Genomic DNA, 21,898 nt, shown 5'->3' with positions numbered 1-21,898 from the left:
ATAAATATTTTTTTTTAAAAAGGATTCATTACTGAAAGTTTTCCTTTTTTCACCCCTAAAAAATTTTTCACATTATTGTATGATTTTGAAACATCAATATACAGTTTAACACCTGGCTATGATGCTGGGGTTTTCCAATCCTGAGAGATCATGTGGAAGATCATGGGTACACCGTGTTATAATGGAGTGTATTTGGTGCATACATCAGCAAAAAGGTTTATGGTTACCTTGAGGTAAAACGTTCAAAATCCTCTTTTAATTTCAAATATACTGGAGGAGTGGAGTCAAATATGAGAGCCGTGACGCAAACTGCCAATGCTTGGACAAACCACAAGAGGGCGCATTTTTCTTCAGATGAGGGTTATTTTCCAGATGACTTACGTGGTTTGACAGGTGCATATTTAGTTCAGTCTTCACATGTTTCAATTGCTGCAGGGCAGGGAGGCTGTCTTTCCAAGGAACAAGGATTTTCCAGGAGTTCCTACCCAGAATCCAGGTTCTGGAGCTGGAGTTTCACCCTGACATTTGGGGTGCATCCAAGGCTGCCAGGACTTTGTCTTTCACCCAGCTCACCAACCATGCTCTCTGCGTCTTGCTCAGTGACTGTGGTGGTCCTGCTGATAACTGTGCGTAAGTGATGTTTGGTTTTCTAAATTTTCTAAATTTTCTGTTCCCAGGTCTGGGTGAAGATCTCTAGCCCCACTTCCTTCCAGGACTGTCCTGTTGATACATTCCTAAATAACAACATCTTAATCATTTTAGGACGGACGAATGGAGCCTCAGTGACCCAGACAGAGGGACCCGTTATCCTCTCCGAGGGCTCATCTCTGACCCTGAACTGCAACTACGAAGCTGACTATCTGGATGTTCTTTTCTGGTATGTCCAGTATCTCCATCAGGGTCCTCAGCTCCTGTTGAAAAGTGCAACAGAAAACCAGAGAATGGAGCATCAAGGTTTTCACGCCACTCTTGTCAAGAAGGACAGCTCCTTCCACCTGCACAAATCCTCACTGCAGTTATCAGACTCAGCTGTGTACTACTGTGCTCTGAGAGACACAGTGAGAGGAACCACAGAAGGAGTTGAGCACAAACCCAGAGGTGTGCAGCTGGGGCTGTGGGTGGGCAGCCCTGGGAGGGTGGAGCTAGGCTTCCCTCCAAAGTCATGAAGTGTCTGCAGACACTCACATGGAAGGAACAGATTCCATCTTTGATGTCTCAGGCTCGGGAGCCCTGGAGTAAGTGAGACTGGTGGTGGGAGGAGGAAACCTAGTAAACAGGCGAATTCCAGTTATCTGAGATGATCCTGCTTTCAGTAATGGTGCCTCTAGTGTTCCAGCAGGTTGAAGATGTTCCCTGGTGTCTGCTGAAGTTTGCAGTGGCTCCCCTGCCAAGAGAAATGTGGATCTGGTCTCTCCTGAGATATCCTCATGTTGGTCTGGGAGATCTGCAAGGATCTCATCATTTTTGCTAAATGTAAGATAAGTTAAATGGGATATCAGATGTGTAATCCCACTGATGTCAGCCTGGTGCAAGTGGCCCTCCTCACAGCCTGAGCTACAGAAACTCCTGCCCCAGTTCTCAGGACCTTCATTTCCTCTCCAGTTCTTCCTTTGCAGGAATCTTTCCATCTTCTCCCCGGGACAACAGACAAGAGCCCAGTCGGGAAAGACTGTGAGGGGAGGCTTCCCTTGTCTCTCTGTGTGAGACACAAGTCAGCTGTGTGTGGGGGTGTGACCCTGGGTTTTGTGCTGCTTCTGTTCTTATTGATTGGGGGTAAATAGTAATTTGGTTTAAAGTTAGCTCTTCCTTTTTTAGGAGCATATTCTTTTTTTAAGATTTATTTATTTGAAAGTCAGAGCTACAGAGAGGCAAAGGCAGAGAGAGAGAGAGTGAGAGTGAGAGAGAGGTCTTCCATCTGCTGGTTCACTCCCCAGATGGCCACCACGGCCAGAGCTATGCTGGTCAGAGCCAGGAGTTGGGAAATTCCTCTGGGTCTCCCACATGGTTGCAGGTGCCCAAGGACTTAGGCCATCTTCTACTGCTTTCCCAGGCCACAGCAGAGAGCTGGATTGGAAGTGGAGCAACCAGAACTTGAATCAGCTCCCATATAGGATGCCAGAACTGCAAACTGTGGATTTAACGTGCTGCATCACTCTGCTGCCCCAGGAGCATATTCTTTTAATTAGTATTGTGCCTTGTTCTGTTCTTTCAACTGCAGGGGGAATCTCTCTTGCAGAAAGGTAGTGTGTAGGGCTGTGGCATCAAATACATGGGGGTCTCCGAGGGCACCCTCACTGCATGAAAAGAAACTCCTATTTTAGTCCAAGGAACCTGTTTAGAAGTTGTGTTTATCAAACACCCCTCTACTTTGAATCTGGAAGTTGAGTATAAACATACCGTCAAGTAGAGCTGGGGCTCTGGTGTAGTAGGTAAAGCCGCTGCCTGTAGTGCCGGCACCCCTTTGTTTAGAGTTCCAGTCCTGAGTGCCCCACTTCCAATCCAGCTCTCTGCTATGGCCTGGAAAAGCAGTAGAAGATGGCCCAAGTGTATGAGCCCCTGTACCAGCGTGGGAGACCTGGAAGAAGCTCCTGGCTCCTGGCTTCGGATTGGCACAGCTCCATCCATTGTGTCCAATTGGAGAGTGAACCAGCAGATGGAAGAACTCTCTCTCTTTTCTCTCTCTCTCTCTCTCTCTCTGCTTCTCTTTCTCTCTTCCTCTCTTTCTGTAACTCTTTCAAATAAATAAATAAATCTTTTAAAAAAGAAAATAAAAAAAATGCCTCTTTATGTGCCTGTCCAACCTTATCTGGTTTGTTTCTTCTTCATCTTTTGTTGTTGTTGTTTTTGAGATTCTTGAACTCTTTGTAATTCTTGGATATTCAACCTTTATCAGTTACGTTGTTTGAAAATATTTTATCGCATTCTGCTGGTGGCCTTTTCATTCTGTTGAGTATTTCCTTTGCTAACAGAAGCTTCTTAGCTTGATGTAATCCCATTTGTCTCTTTTTGCTTTGATTTCCTGTGGTTCTGGGGTCTTTCCCAAGAAGTTTTTCCTTATGCAAATGTCTTGTAGGGTTCCCTGAAGTTTTCTCTGTAATTTCATGGCATCAGGTAAGATTTAGATTCTTGAGGCATTTTGGGTTGATTTTTGAAAAGGAGTATGTAGGGGTCTTTATCATACTTCTGCATGCGTAGTTCCAATTTTCTCACTTCCACTTGTCGGAGATGCTGTCCTTCCTCCAGGGATTGATTTTAGCTTCTTTGTCAAAGATTAGTTGGTTGTAGATATGCAGATTAATTTCTGGGGTTTCTAATCAGTTTAATTGTTCTGCAAGTCTATTTATGTGCCATTTCCAGGCTGTTTTGATTATAACTGTCCTGTAAGATGTCTTGATATCTGGTATTGTGATGCGTCTTTTTTTTTTAATTGTTGTTATTTAAGACTGTTTTAGCTATTTGAGGTCTGTTTTGTGTCCGTATGAATTTTAGCATCATATTTTTCTAAATATGAGAAGTATGTTGTTTGTAGTTTGATTTGGATTGCATGGAATCTATACACTGCTTTGATTGGTATGTCCTAGTGTGTACTAGTACGATATTAATTCTGCAAATCAATGAACATGGAATATTTTTCCATTTTTGTCTTCTATTTCATTCTTTAATATTTAAAATTTTTATTTATTTATTTATTGACAGGCAGAGTGGACAGTGAGAGAGAGAGAGACAGAGAGAAAGGTCTTCCTTTGCCGTTGGTTCACCCTCCAATGGCCACCGCGGCCAGTGCGCCGGCTATGGCGCACTGTGCTGATCCGATGGCAGGAGCCAGGTGCTTCTCCTGGTCTCCTATGGGGTGCAGGGCCCAAGCACTTGGGCCATCCTCCACTGCACTCCCTGGCCACAGCAGGGAGCTGGCCTGGAAGAAGCGCAACCGGGACAGAATCCGGCGCCCCCACTGGGACTAGAACCCAATGTGCCGGCGCTGCAAAGGATTTAAAATTTTTATTGTAGAGATCTTTCTTTTTTTCAAGTTTACATTTTTAAAACTTTTATTTAAAAAATATAAATTATGAAAGTACAAATTCTGGACTATAGTGACTTTCCCCTGCATAATCTTCCTCCCACCCGCAACTATCTCATTTCCCACTCCCTCTCCCAACCCATTCTTCATCATGTTCATTTTCAATATCTTTACATACAGAAGATCAACTTAGTATATACTAAGTAAAAATTTCCACAGTTTGCACCCACACAGAAACACAAAGTATAAAGTACTGTTTGAGTACTAGTTATACCATTAATTTACATAGTATGACACATTAAGGACAGAGATCCTACATGGGGAGTAAGTGCACAGTGACTCCTGTTGTTGGCTTAATAAATTGACACTCTTATTTATGACGTCATTAATCACCCGAAGCTCTTGTCATGAGCTGCCAAGGCTATGGAAGCCTGTTGAGTTCGAAAATTCAGATCTTTAGATAAGGCCATAATCAAAGTGGAAGTTCTCTCCTCCCTTCAGAGAATGGTAACTCCTTCTTTGATGGCCCCTTCTTTCCACTGGGATCTCACTCTTAGGGATCTTTCATTTAGGTCATTTTATTTTTTTTGCCAGAGTATTTGGTTTTCCATGCCTGAAATACTCTCATAGGCTTTTTAGCCAGATCCGAATGCCTGAAGGGTTGATTCTGAGGCCAGAGTGCTGTTTATGACATCTGCCATTCTATGAGTCTGCTGTGTATGCTGCTTCTCTTGTTGGATCATCTCTCAAAGAAACTGGAAAAATGAAGTCAGATGTGAGAGCCAAGAAGCAAGCTGCCAATGCTTGGACTAACCACAAGAGGGCGCATCTTTCTTCAGATAAGGGTTATTTTCCAGATGACTTACGTGGTTTGACAGGTGCATATTTGGTTCACTCTTCATTGTTTCAATTGCTGCAGGGCAGGGAGGCTGTCTTTCCAAGGAACAAGGATTTTCCAGGAGTTCCTACCCAGAATCCAGGTTCTAGAGCTGGAACATCACCCTGACATCTTTCCTCCAGCTCACCAGCCATGTTCTCTGCGTCTTGCTCAGTGACTGTGGTGGTCCTGCTGATAACTGTGCGTAAGTGATGTTTGGTTTTCTAAATGATTTTCTGTTCCAAGGTCTGGGTGAAGAACTCTAGCCCCACTTCCTTCCTGGACTGTCCTGTTGATACATTCCTAAATAACAACATCTTAATCATTTTAGGACGGACGAATGGAGCCTCAGTGACCCAGACAGAGGGACCCGTTATCCTCTCCGAGGGCTCATCTCTGACTCTGAACTGCAACTACCAAACCAGCTATTCAGGGTTCCTTTTCTGGTACGTCCAGTATCTCCATCAGGAACCTCAGCTCCTATTGCAAAGCACAACAGAAAACCAGAGAATGGAGCATCAAGGTTTTCACGCCACTCTTGTCAAGAAGGACAGCTCCTTCCACCTGCACAAATCCTCACTGCAGTTATCAGACTCAGCTGTGTACTACTGTGCTCTGGGAGACACAGTGAGAGGAACCACAGAGGGAGCTGAGCACAAACCCAGAGGTGTGCAGCTGGGGCTGTGGGTGGGCAGCCCTGGGAGGGGAGAGCTAGGCTTCCCTCCAAAGTCATGAGGTGTCTGGGGACACTGGCAGGGAAGGAGCAGATTCCAGCTTTGATGTCTCAGGACTTGGGAGCCCACTAGGAGTGGGAGGAGGAAATCTAATGAACAGACGAGTTCTAGTTATCTGAGAGGATCCTGCTTTCAGTAAAGGTGCCTCTGGTGTTCCACCATGTTGAAGATATTCCCTGGTATCTGCTGAAGTTTTCAATGCTCCCCTGACAAGAGAAGTGTGGATTTCATCTCTCCTAGATATTCTCTTCTCTCAGTTTAGGAGATCTGCTAAGATCTCATTTTTTTGGTAAGTGTAAGATAAGTTAAATGGGATATCAGAGGTGTAATCCCACTGATGTCAGCCTGGTGCAAGTCGCCCTCTCACACCCATGCTACAGAAACTCCTGCCCCAGATCCCAGGACCTTCATTTCCTCTCCAGTTCTTCCTTTGTAGGAATCTTCCCACGTTCTCCAGTCACTACAGGCATAGTCAAGGAGTTTGAGGCAAGAGGAAATCTTTGAAGGCAAATGCTTAGAGAATTGCATTAGATATTTTGAGAGAATAACCTTTGGCCAGCAATAATGAATCACCAGACTGATGCTAGTCCAAGGTTAAGCAGATGAAAGTTCCTGTGGAATCCTATAAGGTTGCCGTGGTGTCTGTGCAGTGTGGTTCTGGCAGTCTATTGTGACAGTTAGTATCAGGCAATAATGTGTAAGAACCTTCCCTTCCTAGCCTTATTTATTTATTTATTTATTGACTGTCAAGGTAGACACAAGCAACTCCATTTTGATTACAACAACTTTCACTTTTTTTCACAACTGGTAATAATCGAAAGTAAAAGGTGCTAAAACAGCACTTTCCATTCACTCATCCATTGAACAAATATCAGCTCCAAATGCATACCAGGTGCTATTTCTAGGCATTGGAATACATTAGTATTGAATGTAGGGGATGAGTCTCCTTGGAGATTCTGTTTCCTTAATGTTCTGGGATGCAGATTAGAAGTTGAGTCTATATGGGAGTTGGAGACTTAGGAGAAACTAGTTCCAAGGCTTAGTTTCTTTCTATCAGGCATTCTCATGGAAACATTGCTAAAGTTTGGAGGCTGTTGAATACTTCTTAAATATGTAAGGCAAGTATTTGGAAAGCCTACTGTTCCTAGGGCAGTAACTGGTTCTCCACATTGAGATGGGAGGAACTGCCACGTGTGTTTTGCACCACATTAACCTGAAAGTGAAGTTGTACTATCAGCTGTAATAACAATAAAGCCTGACCCTTTATTTAACAGTTAAATTATAGATGTCTAATAAAATACTAAATAATATTATATTAATGAATAATCATAAGTAATAAAATCTATTTTATTTAAGTCTGCGAGTAGCTTTCTGGGAGTGAGGGTGACAGATTCTAGGTGTTCATAGAGGGAGCCAGGACAGAAAAAGTTCAGTGGAGGTTATGAAACCACAAAGTAGAGGAAGGAGAACTTCAGCTCCCTGGACCATCTTATAGGAGCCATTTGCTCACAGAAGAATCCACTGGAAATGTCTCTGTGTTTCCAATGGTCTTCTTTGCCTGGGCAGGGGTGATCAGCCCACAGCTGGGGCCAGGAACATCCAGGAGGAGCAGACATCACCAGGAGATGCAAACACTTTTTTTCCAGTTCATAGTGTTAATACAGAATCCTGAGAAGGGCTTAATGTCCCCATGACATTGAGAAATGGGGAGAAAAAGCACATGCCTTGTTTCCTACTTATTTTGGCCTCCAGATCAGAGATTCTGGCATTACTTCTGAGCCAAGCCGAACAGAATTCTCCAGGCACCTACAGCCTGTGTGTCCCAATTGCTGTCAACCCTGGCTGCGCGGAAGAATCAGCTGGGGACTTACTTGAAAAAAGAAGTCAGTGCTCGTAACCACCCCAGACCAATTACATCAGAATCTTGGGTGGTTGAGTCCTGGCATGGTGTACTTGAAAGCTCACCCCACCCTACCTGTTGAAGTGCATGCAATCTACTGTCAGAACCAAAGACCCTGCAGTCACCAAACTTTACAACTGGAGCTGCCTGAGCCTGTTCTTTGATTTACAGACATAGTGCTGAGGCAGCTGTCAGGCTAAATTGCTTTGACTGATGGAGCGATGTGGAATACCCTGGGAGAAACAGTTAATAACTGGAACACAGCACTGGGAGCTCTAAGAGCTTTAGAATATGAGACATGAGTGTGACACTTGGCAATTCAACAACATGCAGTAGTTTCTAATTAGTAGGTTAATAATGGTGTTATGGCTTATTCCCATAAGTTATTGTGAAGATCAAGCACCAATTATATATAAAAGTGATTTAGAGGCTGACAGTGTGTGTGGCATAGCAGGTAAAGCCACTGCCTGCAGTACGGGCATCCCACATGGGCTCTGGTTCAAATCCTGGCTACTCCACTTCTGATCCAGCTCCCTGCTAATGTGCCTGGAAATGCAGCAGAAGATGGCCCAAGCACTTGGACCCCCACACCCACAAAAAAGACCCAGAGAAGTTCTTGGCTCTGGCTTTGGATTGGCCCAGTTCTGACTGTTGTGGCCATTTGTGGAGTGAACCAGCCAATGGAAGATCTCTCTCTCTCTCTCTCTCTCTCTCTGCCTTTCTGTACTTCTGTATTTCAAATAAATAAATAAATCTTTAAAAAAGTGATTTGTAAATTTTTAAAATTTCAGCAGAAACATAAATAATGAATATTAATAAAGGCTTCTTCTAGGACTGTTTCAAACTTAGCCTCCAGTGGCCCAGTGTGGGTGCTCTGTAATATTTGTTGAGGACACTAATATATACTCTTTTTTTAAAGATTGATTTATTTATTTGAAAGTCAGAGTTACACAGAAAGAAGAGAGGCAAGTCTTCCATCTGCTGGTTGACTCCCCAAATGACCGCAACGGCCGGAGCTGCACGGATCCAAAGCCAGGAGCCAAGAGCTTCTTCCGGGTCTGCCCATGTTCCTTTGATGGTGCGGGATCCAGAACTGAGTGTCATACTCCAGTAATGGGCTGAGCAGTAGATAAGGACACTTATCTTAGTGTTATAATTATTATTGTTGGTGGTCTAAAGGACTGAATCTTTGTGATTCTGCTTGAAATAGAGTGGAGACAAGCTTACCTCATTTTTCCAGGTGAGGGTCTGTGTTCTTGGCTGTTATTTTGTATGCCTAATCTTCTCTTAACTTTGCCTCCGCAGCCCATCACATTTTCCACCCCATCTAATGAATACTCCCTTCCCGAGCGCAGCCCAGGGAAGTTGATCTAAATGTCTCTGCTTTTACACACAGGTGCTGATGGACTAAGTCTGGCAGATTTATTGTCTGATTGTTTTCTCCCTAAATGACTCCTCTATCTTACAGGCCCTATTTGAACTTGAGACTAAGCCGAATGTAGTTAATGCAGAGGGTGTCCTAGCGCGGATTAGGGAAGAAAGACACCTGTTGAGGGGAAATTCACCATGCATCTCTGAGCGGAAGGAAGTCTCTACCAGAGTGCTTGGCCTGCACCCGGCCTCCGGAGGGCGACTTTGCACAAACCCGGGTCCTGCGACCCTAGATCAGCACGTCCCGCTCGGTGCAGCCTCCCTGCAGCTGGGGCGCCTGGCTTTGAAGACAGGACGAGGGAGCAGAGGCAGAGACAGAAAGGCCCAGGGTCGTCTGCGCAGTTTCGCGTTTTTACTGCATGAAGGGGCGTGTCCCACTCCGTCTGTTCCCAGGAGCTGAGTTCCACAGGCGCGGTCCTGGCGCTCAGAGGTCTCCAGAGCGCGCCGGCTCAGCCATGCTCTGGGTGCTCCTCCCAGCCCTGGGGATGGTTATTGTCCTGAGTGAGTAACATTCTGTGACAGTCCTGCTGTCGCCGAAGAGCTGTTCTCGGATTCAGAGCTTAGTGGGGACACTTCAAGGTGAAGGCTGCTGCGCTCACGGTCCCGCTTTGCTTTTCCAGGAGACGCCAGAGCCCAGATCGTGACCCAACCCGACGCGCAGGTCGCTGTGTCTGAAGGAGCCGCTGCGGAGCTGAGGTGCAGCTACTCCCAAGGGACGGCCCTTTATCTCTTCTGGTACGTCCAGTACCCGGGCCAAGGCCCCCAGCTTCTCCTCAAGTACATTTCAGGGGACGCCCGGGTTCCCGGCATCAGAGGCTTTGAGGCTGAGTTTAAGAAGAGCGAGTCTTCCTTCCACCTGAGGAAAGCCTCAGTGCAGGGGAGCGACGCGGCCCAGTACTTTTGCGCAGTGACTGCCACAGCGCCTGGGCCTGCAGGGGGAGCCGGACACAAACCTCCGGAGATGCTGGGGAGAAGAAACGCCTCCGAAAGACTTTGCAAGAGCAAAGAACCTGGAGCTCTTCCAGCAGAGGCGCCCAGGGACTCGCCGGGGCCGCATGGGTCCGATGCACTTTTAGTGGTTGGATGGGGGAGGTGCCCAGGAGAGTTCTGATTCGCACTCAGCATTTTACTTTTCAGTAACTCCGAACAGAGGGCGAGCCTCCTCTTGTAGGCTTTTCTTGTACACTTTATGTTTTCCCAATTTGGAAATTGTAAGCTAGTTTTCCTGGCTCCACTCTGTTACTGGTTAATTTCTCTTCGTTTTAAGTGCTCCATTTAAGAGAGACAAAGGAGGTTGATTTCGATGTTGAACAGCTTAGCACAATGGCGTGTGCATGTAATAATTTTTTAGGGATATCAGAGAAACAAGAGTGAGTAATCCAAATTGCAAATAGCTTTAGAGCTCTACTTAAGAGAGAGAAGATGCGAAATCTAGGTGCCGGATTCCACTTACTTTATTCATAAAAATAGATGAATTCTATTGAAATCTTGAATTCTGCGAATCCACATCAGACATCCTCACAATTAGTGGAATACTAAAATTTGCTAATTTCTCCCAAAATGCTATCATTCTATTTCCACATGATTTCACAGTTGGAATTAAAAATTGATTCTTATCTGTTTAGCATTGCTATAACTGATGATGTGCAAAATTTAGCAATGTGTGGTTCCTGAAGATATACTGATTAAATATCGCAATGAAAATTTAAAAATCAAAAGGTTTATGATAGATGGATGACTGTCTTCTGGCTAGAAGGAAAAAACTTTACAGGAAGACTTTGTATCCTCAAGCGTCTGAAGTTTTGGTCAATAATGAATTCAGACTTTGAGGGAAAAAAAAGAGGAGGAGGTGGAGGATTGGACTTTTTAGTTGTGTCCTTCCTGATGCTGCATGAATGAGATTTGGGTTACAGGAATCCAAGTATATGGAGAATAATAGTGGATTTTGTCCAGTGTCCAGTGATTTATCTTATCTAAAGGGGACACCTGTAGGGATCAGCATTATTTTCTAAATCATATTAGTATGGCTACTTCTAAGATATTCATTTGAGGGATTTCTGGAAATGGGATAAGATATATAAAATTACTCATAAGAACATTACGCTAGGGGCCTGCGTTGTGGCATAGCAGGTTAAGCTGCTGCCTATGATGCAGGCATCCCTTTTGGATGCTGGTTTGTGTCCTGGTTGCTCCACTTTCAATCCAGCTCTCTGCTAATGCACTTGGGAAAGCAGTGAAAGATGGCCTGAGTCCTTGAGCCCCTGCCACCTAAGTTGGAGACCCGGAAGAAGCTGCTGGCTCCTGACTTCTGCTTGGTTCAATGCAGGCAGTTGAGGCCATTTGGGGAGTAAACCAGAGGATGGATGATCTCTCTCTGTAACTCTGCCTTTCAAATGAATAAATAAAATCTTTTTTTTTTTAAAAAAAAGTTATGCTTACTAAATGTTTTTTAAAATTATGTTCACTATCTTTTTGTGACTGAATATCTGTAAATTTAAAAAAATTAAGTAACATACAAATTGAACATTTTTGTGTGTTGGGATATTTCGATACATGCATACATTATATAATATCTACTCAGGGTAAGCGTCTATATCTCCTTAAACATTTGTCATTTCTTCATTGTGAAAACATTTAAAAATCCTTTCTTCTAGACTTTATATATTATCATTATGTTTACATTATCATTATCTATAGTCACCTTATTGTGCAACAGAACACCATAACTTCTTACTCCCATCTAACACTAACAGTACCCACTAAATAATCTTTTAACCATTCCTCCTTTCCCCCCACTCTCCTCAGCCTCTGAGAACCACAATTATCCTCCAATTTCTATGAGCCTGTCTTTTTTTTTTTTTTTGGTAGACTCCACATATGACCATGACATACTTGTCATTCTGTGAGAGGTTTATTTCACATAACATAACGAATATCAAGTTCAAGGCATGTTGTTGCAAACAGCAAGATTTCATTGTTTGCATGGCTGAGTAGTACTCCATATTGACATTTGGATTGTTTCCATTTCTTGGCTATTTTGATTCAGATGTCCCTTTGACAGACTGATTTCATTTCCTTTGTACCCAGTAGTGGGATTGCTGGATTATATGGTAAATCTATTTTCAGTTTTCTGAGGAGCCTCCATACTGTCTTCCAGAATGGCTGTACTCAGTTACATTTTCACCAACATTGTATCAGGGTTATCTCTTCCCTACCTCCTCACCAGCACTAGTTGTGTTTTGTCATTCTGATGATGAAGCTGGTATCTTTATGAGACTTAGCCATAAAACTTAGTTCTACATTCCAAAACAGCGGCACATGGCTGCTTTATGTAGTATACATGAGAAAGAGCATTGCCTCTTTCCATTCAAGACTAAAGTTTAGTATTGAGAAACTATGACTCCTGGCACCAAGGGCCTCATGACCTGGGCAAACATTCTCCATCCTCATATCAGCAGCCCTGCCTGAAATATTGAAGCAGTTTTACTTATATTGTCAAATAAGAAAATTAAAGTGGACACCTTTGGGAGCAGTCTAAATGCAGTTAGAGGGGCTCTTGTTACAGCAGGATTGTCTCCAGCTTAACTCTCGAACTGGATGTACCTAGACCTTGTGAACTGGGCCCAACTGCTACATATTATATTCTCCCAATATAAGGACTGCTTATTTTTTTCCTTCATGACATTCAATGACACTTATTTCAGAATCATTACAAATATCTGAGTATGTGGATTGGGTGGAGTCCTACTTTCAAGCAGTAAAGGATGTTGTTGTTAGAAATAGGTGAAAAAATTCTGGCTGATACTAGGAGGCTGGAACTCAGAACTTTTAAAAAGTATATTAATTGTGAAATAATTGCCACAAATATACACTGTTGTTTTCAGTACCAAAACAAGTTTCTTGTGTCATTTATTAACACTCATTCAATAGCATTTCTAGAACAATTTACTAAATGCATTTGGCACAGCTTTAGAGCTCACATTGAAGCCTTTAATTTTTTAAAGATTTATTTATTTATTTGAAAGTCAGAGTTATAGTGGAGGGGGGAGAAACAGAGAGAGAGAGAGAGAATCTTCCATCTGTTGTTTTACTCCCCAAATGGCCATAATGGCTTGGAGTTGAGCCAATCTGAAGCCAGGAGCCAAGAGCTTCTTTCAGGTCTCCCACATGGGTGCAGGAGTCCAAGGACTTGGACATCCTCTGCTGCTTTCTCAGGCCCTTAGAAGGGAGTTGGATTGGAAATGAAGCAGCTAGAACTCGAACCAGTGCCCATGTGGGATGCTGGCCTTGTGGGCACTGGCTTTACCTGCAGTACCACAACACCTACCCCAAGGCCTTAAAATCTTAAAACTTTCATGAAATAATAGGAGACAGTATATCTATCATTTGCTTAATTTCCATTTCCAAATGTGGAAGTTCTTTTCATGCTAAATGCCACTATTTTGAGAAATGACAAAAATTATTAATGGCAATTTATACAATATTATGTTCATTAATGTGGTCAAACCAGATACTGAGGTACTATTTGCTTTAATTATTACAGTGGTCCTCTGAGTACAAAACACAGCTCTGCTAGTGTCTGAAGGTGTGGACTGCACTTTACTTGGTATAGATGGGAACTTATTTAACTAGTTGGCTGGGTTGTACATTGTCAACTGGGAATTGTACTCATCTCTTTTAACTTACTCCCTTCATTTACTGGGAAGAAACTGAATCTGCATTTCCCACAACCCTTTTCTTTTAGTATGTACTTTAATTTCTGTAAATGAGAAGCTGCTGTGTGATCCTAGGAACGTGGGGAGGAGAAGTCCTGACTGTGCTGATTCTACTGTACAGCCTGTGGGAAGGTGGCTGAGATCACCGAGGGTGGCTTTGTTCAGCCTTTTGGCTTTTTCCTAAGCACCATTTACTTTGGTGTCAAGACAGCTCAGGCCATTATGCTTCCGGATTTCCTGCAGTCAGGAAAGATATGGTCTCATCTTTGTCTCATCAGCCCTTCCAATGACTGTAGGTCCGATTCTCTGCATTAAATGTCTTTCTTCGTAAATCAGTTGGATTTGTTTCTGTTTCCCTGAATAACCCTTCACTAATAAATCTTGGTAAATCCAAGTTCTTGAAGTACAGCTTCTGTGCTTTTGAGATCAGGTTGTTCGAATAATCTATTATTACCTGGGAATTAAGCTTAAGCTGTTTTTGTTACGGTTCATGAAGTTCTCTGGTGCTCTTCTCTGCCACAGTTCCTCAATGCTATTGATCTCCTTATGGACTCATGGGGTGGCAAATAGATTCTCTCCCATGACTGTAGGATTGTTACAACACAAGGGACAAGTTGACTTGAAAAAGTAAAAGAAATGCTGTAAAGTGAAAATGCTCTATTTCTGCTTAGACTTCAGGTTAAATAGGTTACAGTCACGTGGCAAAAGAGCCAGGCAAAGGAGAAAGAGACTCTTTGGTCAGAGAGATTCGACATAGGGAAAGAGAGAAAGAGGAAGAAAGATAAATTATTATGAACCTAAACAATATCCAGATCCTTACTTTCTGCCAAAGACTGGACTTGTTAGCATTGACATCTTGTTATAAGACCATAAAGCTTCCTACCCAGAATTCACGAAGAGTAAGAAGCGCTCCAGAATGCACAATGAAAAAGGCTTCCAATGTCAAAGACATATTTGCTAAGAGCTTGGCAGAAAATGGGCATCTTCCTTCATCATCAAGTTTGTCCTGGAACATTCAGAAGAGATTTATTAGAAGTTGAATGGACAGCTATACTAAGACTGAGCAGTGTTTAACTACCATGATTTCAATACAGCCATGAAAGGAAATTGATTTAAAGAATCTGTGTGGTTTGGAGGATTTTTTCTCATGCTGACCCCAGAGGAGCTTCACTGAGACCTTGACTGTGTACAGGTCATTTTTCCAAAGCTTATTTTGTAAATTTGTACAACATGGTTGCATCAAAAACCACAAAAGAGGATTTCTAACTTCACAGACCTTAATTCTGAAGGCTGGTTTTATATGTAGGTGGAGACACTTCTAACTCTGTATTTTTAAATTAATTGCTAGCTAACTTTTATATGCAAACAAGTTTGATTGTTACTGTAGAGTGATTCTGTTCATCAGCAGAAATATCTCAACCTATGCTAAAAGCTGAGATTGAATTCATCATTTGGTATTCTTAGGCAAATATTTATTCTGTAAGTAATGTATCCTGTGGTAAAGATAATTTTATTAAACTATTTTGGTCAATAGTTTGCTCTCTCTCTCTCTATACACACACACACACACACACAGCATAATTAAGGCAAGTTTACAGAACAACAGGAATTCTGAAACACACACTATAAAGAATCCACCTGAGGCATATGGGTCAGTCACATTATCTGGACATGATTAAAATCCTAGGATAAAAGAAAATAATGACAAAATTTTACAGGAATTTATAATTTTAGTTACTATTTTCTTCAATATTGAGATTTTTAAAATGTTTTAATCAATATGCATGCAATATAGAATTCACAGTTTTATTTCAGAAGTTTATATCAAATTATATTTCTTAAAACTGGTGTCTTAAATGTGAAGCAATTGGTATTTCAGGTAGTAGAAATTCCTCAACCAAAGACTATGCATTTATTCATTCATTTATGCCTTCCAAGAATATTTGTTAGCCATCTGCTAGCAACATTTTTCTGGGTATAAGAATAGAATGGTGACACTTTCCTCTTCTCCCCGACCGCAGGAGCCGCTTGCGCCGCGCGGTGCATTCTGGGGACCCAGGTCGAGCCCGCCGCCGCCGTCGCCGCCGCCGCCTGAGGGGAGCGAGGAGAGGCCGCGACCGGAGAGAAAACGCCGGAGTCGCCGCCGGAGAAAAGTCGACTCCCCAGCCGCCGCCAGCGAGGCCCGCCCACCCGCTCGCCCGTCCCCCTGCCCCGTTCACAATGCAGCCTGCTTCTGCAAAGTGGTATGATCGAAGGGACTATGTCTTCATTGAATTCTGTGTTGAAGACAGTAAAGATGTTAATGTAAATTTTGAAAAATCCAAACTTACATTCAGTTGTCTTGGAGGAAGTGATAATTTTAAGCATTTAAATGAAATTGACCTTTTTCATTGTATTGATCCAAATGATTCCAAGCACAAAAGAACGGACAGATCAATTTTATGTTGTTTACGAAAAGGAGAATCTGGCCAGTCATGGCCAAGGTTAACAAAAGAAAGGGCAAAGCTCAATTGGCTTAGTGTGGACTTCAATAATTGGAAAGACTGGGAAGATGATTCAGATGAAGACATGTCTAATTTTGATCGTTTCTCTGAGATGATGAACAACATGGGTGGTGATGAGGATGTAGATTTGCCAGAAGTAGATGGAGCAGATGATGATTCACAAGACAGCGATGATGAAAAAATGCCAGATCTGGAATAAGGAGTATTGTCATCACCTGGATTTTGAGAAAGTGATTTCTCTGCAAAATTTCATAATTGAGAGAATTCCTGAGTTGATAGCTCTAAAGGTGGATGCTGTATTTGCCTCCTTTAACCCATTTTTCAACCTATTTGTTTTTTTAAAAGGCTTCACTAAGGGTTGATATGTACCATTGTAAGGGGCAGTTTTAAGTCAGCTAAGGCAATAACCTTATGCATGAACATTTCCCAGACTTCATGAAGCTGTTGAGGTCCTAGATAATTGATACAGCAGTTGTGATAAATAAAAACATTTCACTTAAGTCTCCTTTACTTCTTCATAACATAGATACTGACATGATAGGAAGTGCTCAGCTTAGGGAAAGATAAGTACATTTTAGGGTTTAGAACATGGACTCAAACGTGGCTGAAACAAATTGGCTGACACCTTAAACTGATAACCGGCTATTCCTCTGGTGTATCCTTCAGGAGTGTTCCACTAAAGTTTATTTTTCAAAAAATTCACTTCACATTATTCTATGTAAGTGATCACTTGTCAGTGTTCCAGATGTATCTTAGCTAAAACTAGTGAATGCCCTAACTTAGATGGTTTTTGAAGCCTATACATTTGGTATTGTTTGGCCCTTAAGCTTTTACATCTCTTAGCATGGAGGACGAAGAAAGCTGTACATTGTTGCTTGAGAGTCTGTACATTTAGACCAGATTTGTATTTGCACTGTCAGTATGGCAAATGAGTGAAGAAAATGTTAATACACTATTGGAAATTTTTTTTATTTCTTTTTTTTTTCTGGTTCAGCTTATACCAGGGCTGAAAACCTCAATTTATGTTCATGACAGTGGGGATTTTTTTAAATGTCTACATTCTTTCTAATAAACTGTTGGAAGACTTAAAAAAAAAAAAAGAATAGAATGGTAAAACAAAAAAAGGGTAAGTCTTGGCTATCCCAAATCATCTACTAATGACTAACAGGTGTTATGGCATTCCTCTGTTTATCCTGATACTTGCTTTGGGGATATTTCACTGACTCACAATGTGGCCAAAAATGGCTTACCATGTAAGAAAACAAAAACAAACCCTTCTCAGAAGGGCAGTGATACTGACCTTCCATGTCTATCTGATAGAGTGCTGGGAAAATATGCTTAAGATAAATATCAACTATTCTTTAAATTCACAAAGGATCATCGGACAGCTAAGAGGTGTCTTAGAAAATAAACCAGAGGTGAAGAGAGATGAGAGCCGGCGCCGCGGCTCACTAGGCTAATCCTCCGCCTGCGGCGCTGGTACACCAGGTTCTAGTCCTGGTTGGGGCACCGAATTCTGTCCCAGTTGCTCCTCTTCCAGTCCAGCTCTCTGCTGTGGCCCGGGAGTGCAGTGGAGGATGGCCCAGGTCCTTGGGCCCTGCACCCGCATGGGATACCAGGAGGAAGCACCTGGCTAACGGCCACTTGGGGGGGTGAACCAACGGAAAAAGGAAGACCTTTCTCTCTGTCTTTCTCTCACTGTCTAACTCTGCCTGTCAAAAAAAAAAAAAAAAAAGAGAGAGAGAGAGAGAAGAGTAGGATTGATTTTTGAGAGACCAACAATCATCTGAGTTCGGTCTCTTGCCCACAAGGGGGTGCATCTTCTTACACATATACATTTCCTGCTTTACTTCTGAGCTCATATTCACCCTTCTACTGTGATGTCAACCTTCTTTCTCACTAAGAAGTCCAGACCCAAGTACACCAGAGGCTCTCAAAATGAACACTTCTCTAGGACCATTGACTGTGCTATTTTTAATGCTAGGTAAGTAAGGTGGCAGTTAACGCTCAGTCTTGGTCCTTATGCCAGCAGTGCAGTCTTTGACCAGAGGTTTCTCTTAGGAACCTGGCCTGGATCATTCCTAAGATAACATAGACTCTTGCTATTTTATTTTTCAGGGGGGAGCAATGGAGATTCGGTGACCCAGACTGAAGGCCAAGTGACCCTCCCAGAAGGGGCTTCGCTGACTGTGAACTGCTCCTATGAAAGTGCACAGTACCCTGCCCTCCTCTGGTATGTCCAGTATCCTGGGGAAGGTCCACAGCTCCTCCTGAGAGCCATGACGGCCAATGAGAAGGGAAGCAATAGAGGTTTTGAAGCCTTGTACAACAAAGACAGCAGCTCCTTCTACTTGGAGAAATCCTCAGTGCAAGAGTCCGACTCGGCCGTGTACTACTGTGCTCTGAGTGACACAGTGACAGGGACTGCAGGGGGAGCTGAGCACAAACTCTGAGCAGCAGGGAAGGGCCTGGTGCTGCGTGCCTGCCTCTGTGACCCACCCTGGCTTTGGGACATTGTTGCCACACACCAAGATGCAGAGGCAGTGGCAAGTGGCAGAAGACAACAACAACAAAATAGACTAAATAAAAGTGGAAATGGGGTTGGGGCAGAAAGTAAGGAGAAGCTAGAAATAATGATTTTCTTTGAATAAGTAGAAAGTTTTAGGATGTAAAAATATGACAGCAGAAAAAAAAAGAGACTGGATAAAGTCAATAAGAAAATCACTCAGAAACTGGAACAAAAAATAACACAGGATGGAAAACTTGAGAAATTCAGAAGATCCAATACATGATAGAGAAGATTTAGAGAATGAAAACATAGATAGTGATGGGAAAGAAATTATCAAATAGATTATTTAAGAAAATTTCTCAGAGATGAATGATATGTATTGCCAGATTGAAAGGGCATACCAAGTACTCAGTACAATAGGTCATTGGAGGATTTCAGTACGCCAGGGGAAAAATCTCCTAAACTTCTGGAGAGCACGCAATCACATTGCACAGTGTCATTCGTCTCCTCAGCAAAGGAGCAGAAAGGTAGGGGACAGTGGAGCAGTATTTCCAAAGGAAGAAATGTGTGTGTACTAAATACTCATACACTGCCTTCACTGCTCAACTTCATGGGGAAGAACATTTCATTTTGTTGGAGGGTTTGGAGGTGAGTTAAGAAAAAATAAAAATTAGAAATAAAACAAAATGTAGTAAAATTAAAACAAGAAATAAGATAATGGTTTTCTCTAAGTACATTAAGTTTACTCTAAGTATATCACTCTAAGTGATTCAACCAATTCTTTCTGAATAGGTTCTTCAATCTATAGCATAAACTGTGAATAAGAGTGTCTGCTCCACCAGAGCTGTGTATTAACAAGTTTACAATTGTTCATATCTATTATTCTTTAGATTAAAAATTGAAATATTTATCAACTGACCTATCTGTTGATTTGATTATTTAAACAACCAGTTAAAATAGTTATATATATATATATATATATATATATATATTTAAAGATCTTATTTATTTGAGAGGCAGAATTACAGACAGGGAGAGGGAGAGACAGCAAGGTCTTCCATCTGCTGATTCACTCCCCAAAAGGCTGCAATGGCCAAAGTTGGGCCGAACTGAAGTTAGGACCCCAGAGCTTCTTCTGGATCTTCCATGCAGGTACAGAGCCCAAGCACTTGGGCCATCTTTCCTAGGCCACTAGCAGGGAGCTGGATTGGAAGTAGAGCAGCCGAGACTTGAAGTGGTGCCCATATGGGATGCCAGTGCCATAGGTGGAGGCTGAACCTACTAAGCCACAGCACTGGCCCCAAAAGAATCATGTTTAAAAAGCCAAAATTCACTGAAAGAATTAAAGTGTTATGCACATTAACTACTATCTAAGCAACATAAAGCTTAAGTAGAATAACTTCTTGGCACATACTCGCATTGTTTAGTCAATTCTTATTTAATGGCTAATATATCCGAATTTATGATAATCTTTTTCCTACAGACTGTAGCATTGAATTAATAATTAAATTGAATTAATAATTAATATTATTATTATGGCACTGTGGCTTAGTAGGCTAAGCCTCTACCTATGGCACTGGCATCCCATATGGGTGCCAGTTCCAGTCCTGGCTGCTCCTCTTCTGATCCAGCTCTCTGCTTATGGCCTGGGAAAGCAGTGGAAGATGGCTCAAGTGCTTGGACCCCTGCATGCCTGTGGGAGATGCAGAAAATGCTCCTGGGTACTAGCTTTGGATTGGCCCAGCTCCAGTCACTGCAGCCATTCGGGGAGTGAACCAGTGGTTAGAAGACCTTTCTGTCTCTCCATGTCTCTGTCTGTAACTCTCTCTCTCAAGTAAATAAATAATCTTTAAAAATAATTAATAAATAATTGGACACATGCTAAAATCAAATTCTCTAAATGAATATTCTCAAAGGTTTTTCTTTTGTGTGTCCTTGACATTACAGTAAGTATTCCATTTCCCAAATTTTCATACTCAGGATGTTTCCCTTACTAGTGTTTTTACCAAACAAAATTCATGAGACAGTTGTCTTTGAGATTTATCTCATTAAAAATAGAAATGTCGGCTGGCGCCGCGGCTCACTAGGCTAATCCTCCGCCTAGCGGCGCCGGCACACCAGGTTCTAGTCCCAGTCGGGGCACCGGATTCTGTCCCGGTTGCCCCTCTTCCAGGTCAGCTCTCTGCTGTGGCCAGGGAGTGCAGTGGAGGATGGCCCAAGTGCTTGGGCCCTGCACCCCATGGGAGACCAGGAGAAGCACCTGGCTCCTGGCTTCAGATCAGCGCGGTGCGCCGGCTGCAGCGGCCATTGGAGGGTGAACCAACGGCAAGGAATGACCTTTATCTCTGTCTCTCTCTCTCTCTCTCACTGTCCACTCTGCCTGTCAAAAAAAAAAAAAAAAATAGAAATGTCATAGTACATTATTTCCACCCGTCAAGGTTCTCCTAAGCAGTGTTGGAGGATGGAGTCAGATATCATGTGCTTAGTTTTAGATGCCACGAGTGAGATGTCAGACATCCTCTGGGTTGGCCTGTTGAATACACACAGTGGTGTGTAAGTCTAGTGTCTGTGGGAGACGTTTGGTCTGATGATAGACAGACATGTGCGTTCAACATATAACTGGTTTTTATAGCCTTTAAGGTGGATGAGAGCAGTGATGGAGTTGAAAAACTGAGCCCTGGGATCCTCAAACATTAAGTGGCCAGAGATCTGAGTACAAAGGTAGACACAAACAAAAATAGGAAAAAGCATTAAGAGATCAGATGACTCTGTTGGTCTGGAAGCCAAGGGGAAAAAAAAAGTAGATTAGGACGATGAGATTATGAGTCTCAGATATTGGTAGAGTCCCCCAAAAGATAAAAATTAGGAACTCATCATTGAATTCAGTATTTGAGAAGTCACAGGTCACACTGATGAGTTGTTTTAGTAGTGGAGGAAAGATTGAAACTTTGATTCAGGTGCATTTAAGAGAAATCCTTGTGATGCAGCCAGGGTAAGCCACTGGGATGCTCACATCTCATATTGCAAGGGGATCCAGTCCAGGTTCCGTTCCTGAATTCGGCTTCCTATTAATGTGCACCACGGGAAGCAGTGGGTGATATCTCAAGTACTTGAGTCCCTTCCACCAGATATAGGTGGAAGATATAGATATATGTAAATATAGATATATGTAGGCCAGATATGATTCCTGGTTCTCAGTTTTGACTTGGC

General features: G+C 42.6%; 2 protein-coding genes and 1 gene segment (V, D, J or C); all 3 read left to right on the top strand.

Annotated features, from left to right (window-relative positions):
- The first annotated feature begins 386 nt into the window (after window positions 1-386).
- Window positions 387-21,898, top strand: part of LOC108178285 (T cell receptor alpha variable 8-3) — a 34,124-nt gene continuing 12,612 nt past the window's right edge. Inside the window, exons 1-3 of one of the 2 annotated variants that reach the window (XR_016217969.1) lie at window positions 387-630; window positions 763-5,100; window positions 5,227-9,461. Coding sequence is in view for 1 of the 2 variants with exons in the window: in XM_070053897.2 (XP_069909998.2) it covers window positions 9,320-9,461; window positions 9,581-10,071 (633 nt within the window). In the remaining variant the exon portion in view is untranslated. Of the gene's footprint in view, window positions 631-762; window positions 5,101-5,226; window positions 9,462-9,580; window positions 11,389-21,898 lie in introns of those variants that run through there. The other variant, XM_070053897.2, reaches the window with a different exon arrangement.
- Window positions 15,670-16,679, top strand: LOC100351480 (prostaglandin E synthase 3). Its single transcript, XM_002710336.6, has one exon. It carries the CDS (start codon window positions 15,896-15,898, stop codon window positions 16,376-16,378), a length of 483 nt encoding a protein of 160 aa, XP_002710382.1. The 5' UTR covers window positions 15,670-15,895; the 3' UTR covers window positions 16,379-16,679.
- LOC108178340 (T cell receptor alpha variable 9-1-like) lies at window positions 17,984-19,622 on the top strand. The segment is given in 2 exon segments: window positions 17,984-18,163; window positions 18,298-19,622. Coding segments are annotated over 2 exon segments (381 nt in total).

This window comes from Oryctolagus cuniculus, chromosome 12, assembly GCF_051225735.1.
Source record: "Oryctolagus cuniculus isolate XC-2025 breed Fujian yellow rabbit chromosome 12, ASM5122573v1, whole genome shotgun sequence".
Classification (NCBI taxonomy): domain Eukaryota; kingdom Metazoa; phylum Chordata; class Mammalia; order Lagomorpha; family Leporidae; genus Oryctolagus; species Oryctolagus cuniculus.
Note: the sequence above shows the minus strand (reverse complement) of the source record. Positions and strands in the feature narration are given on the sequence as shown.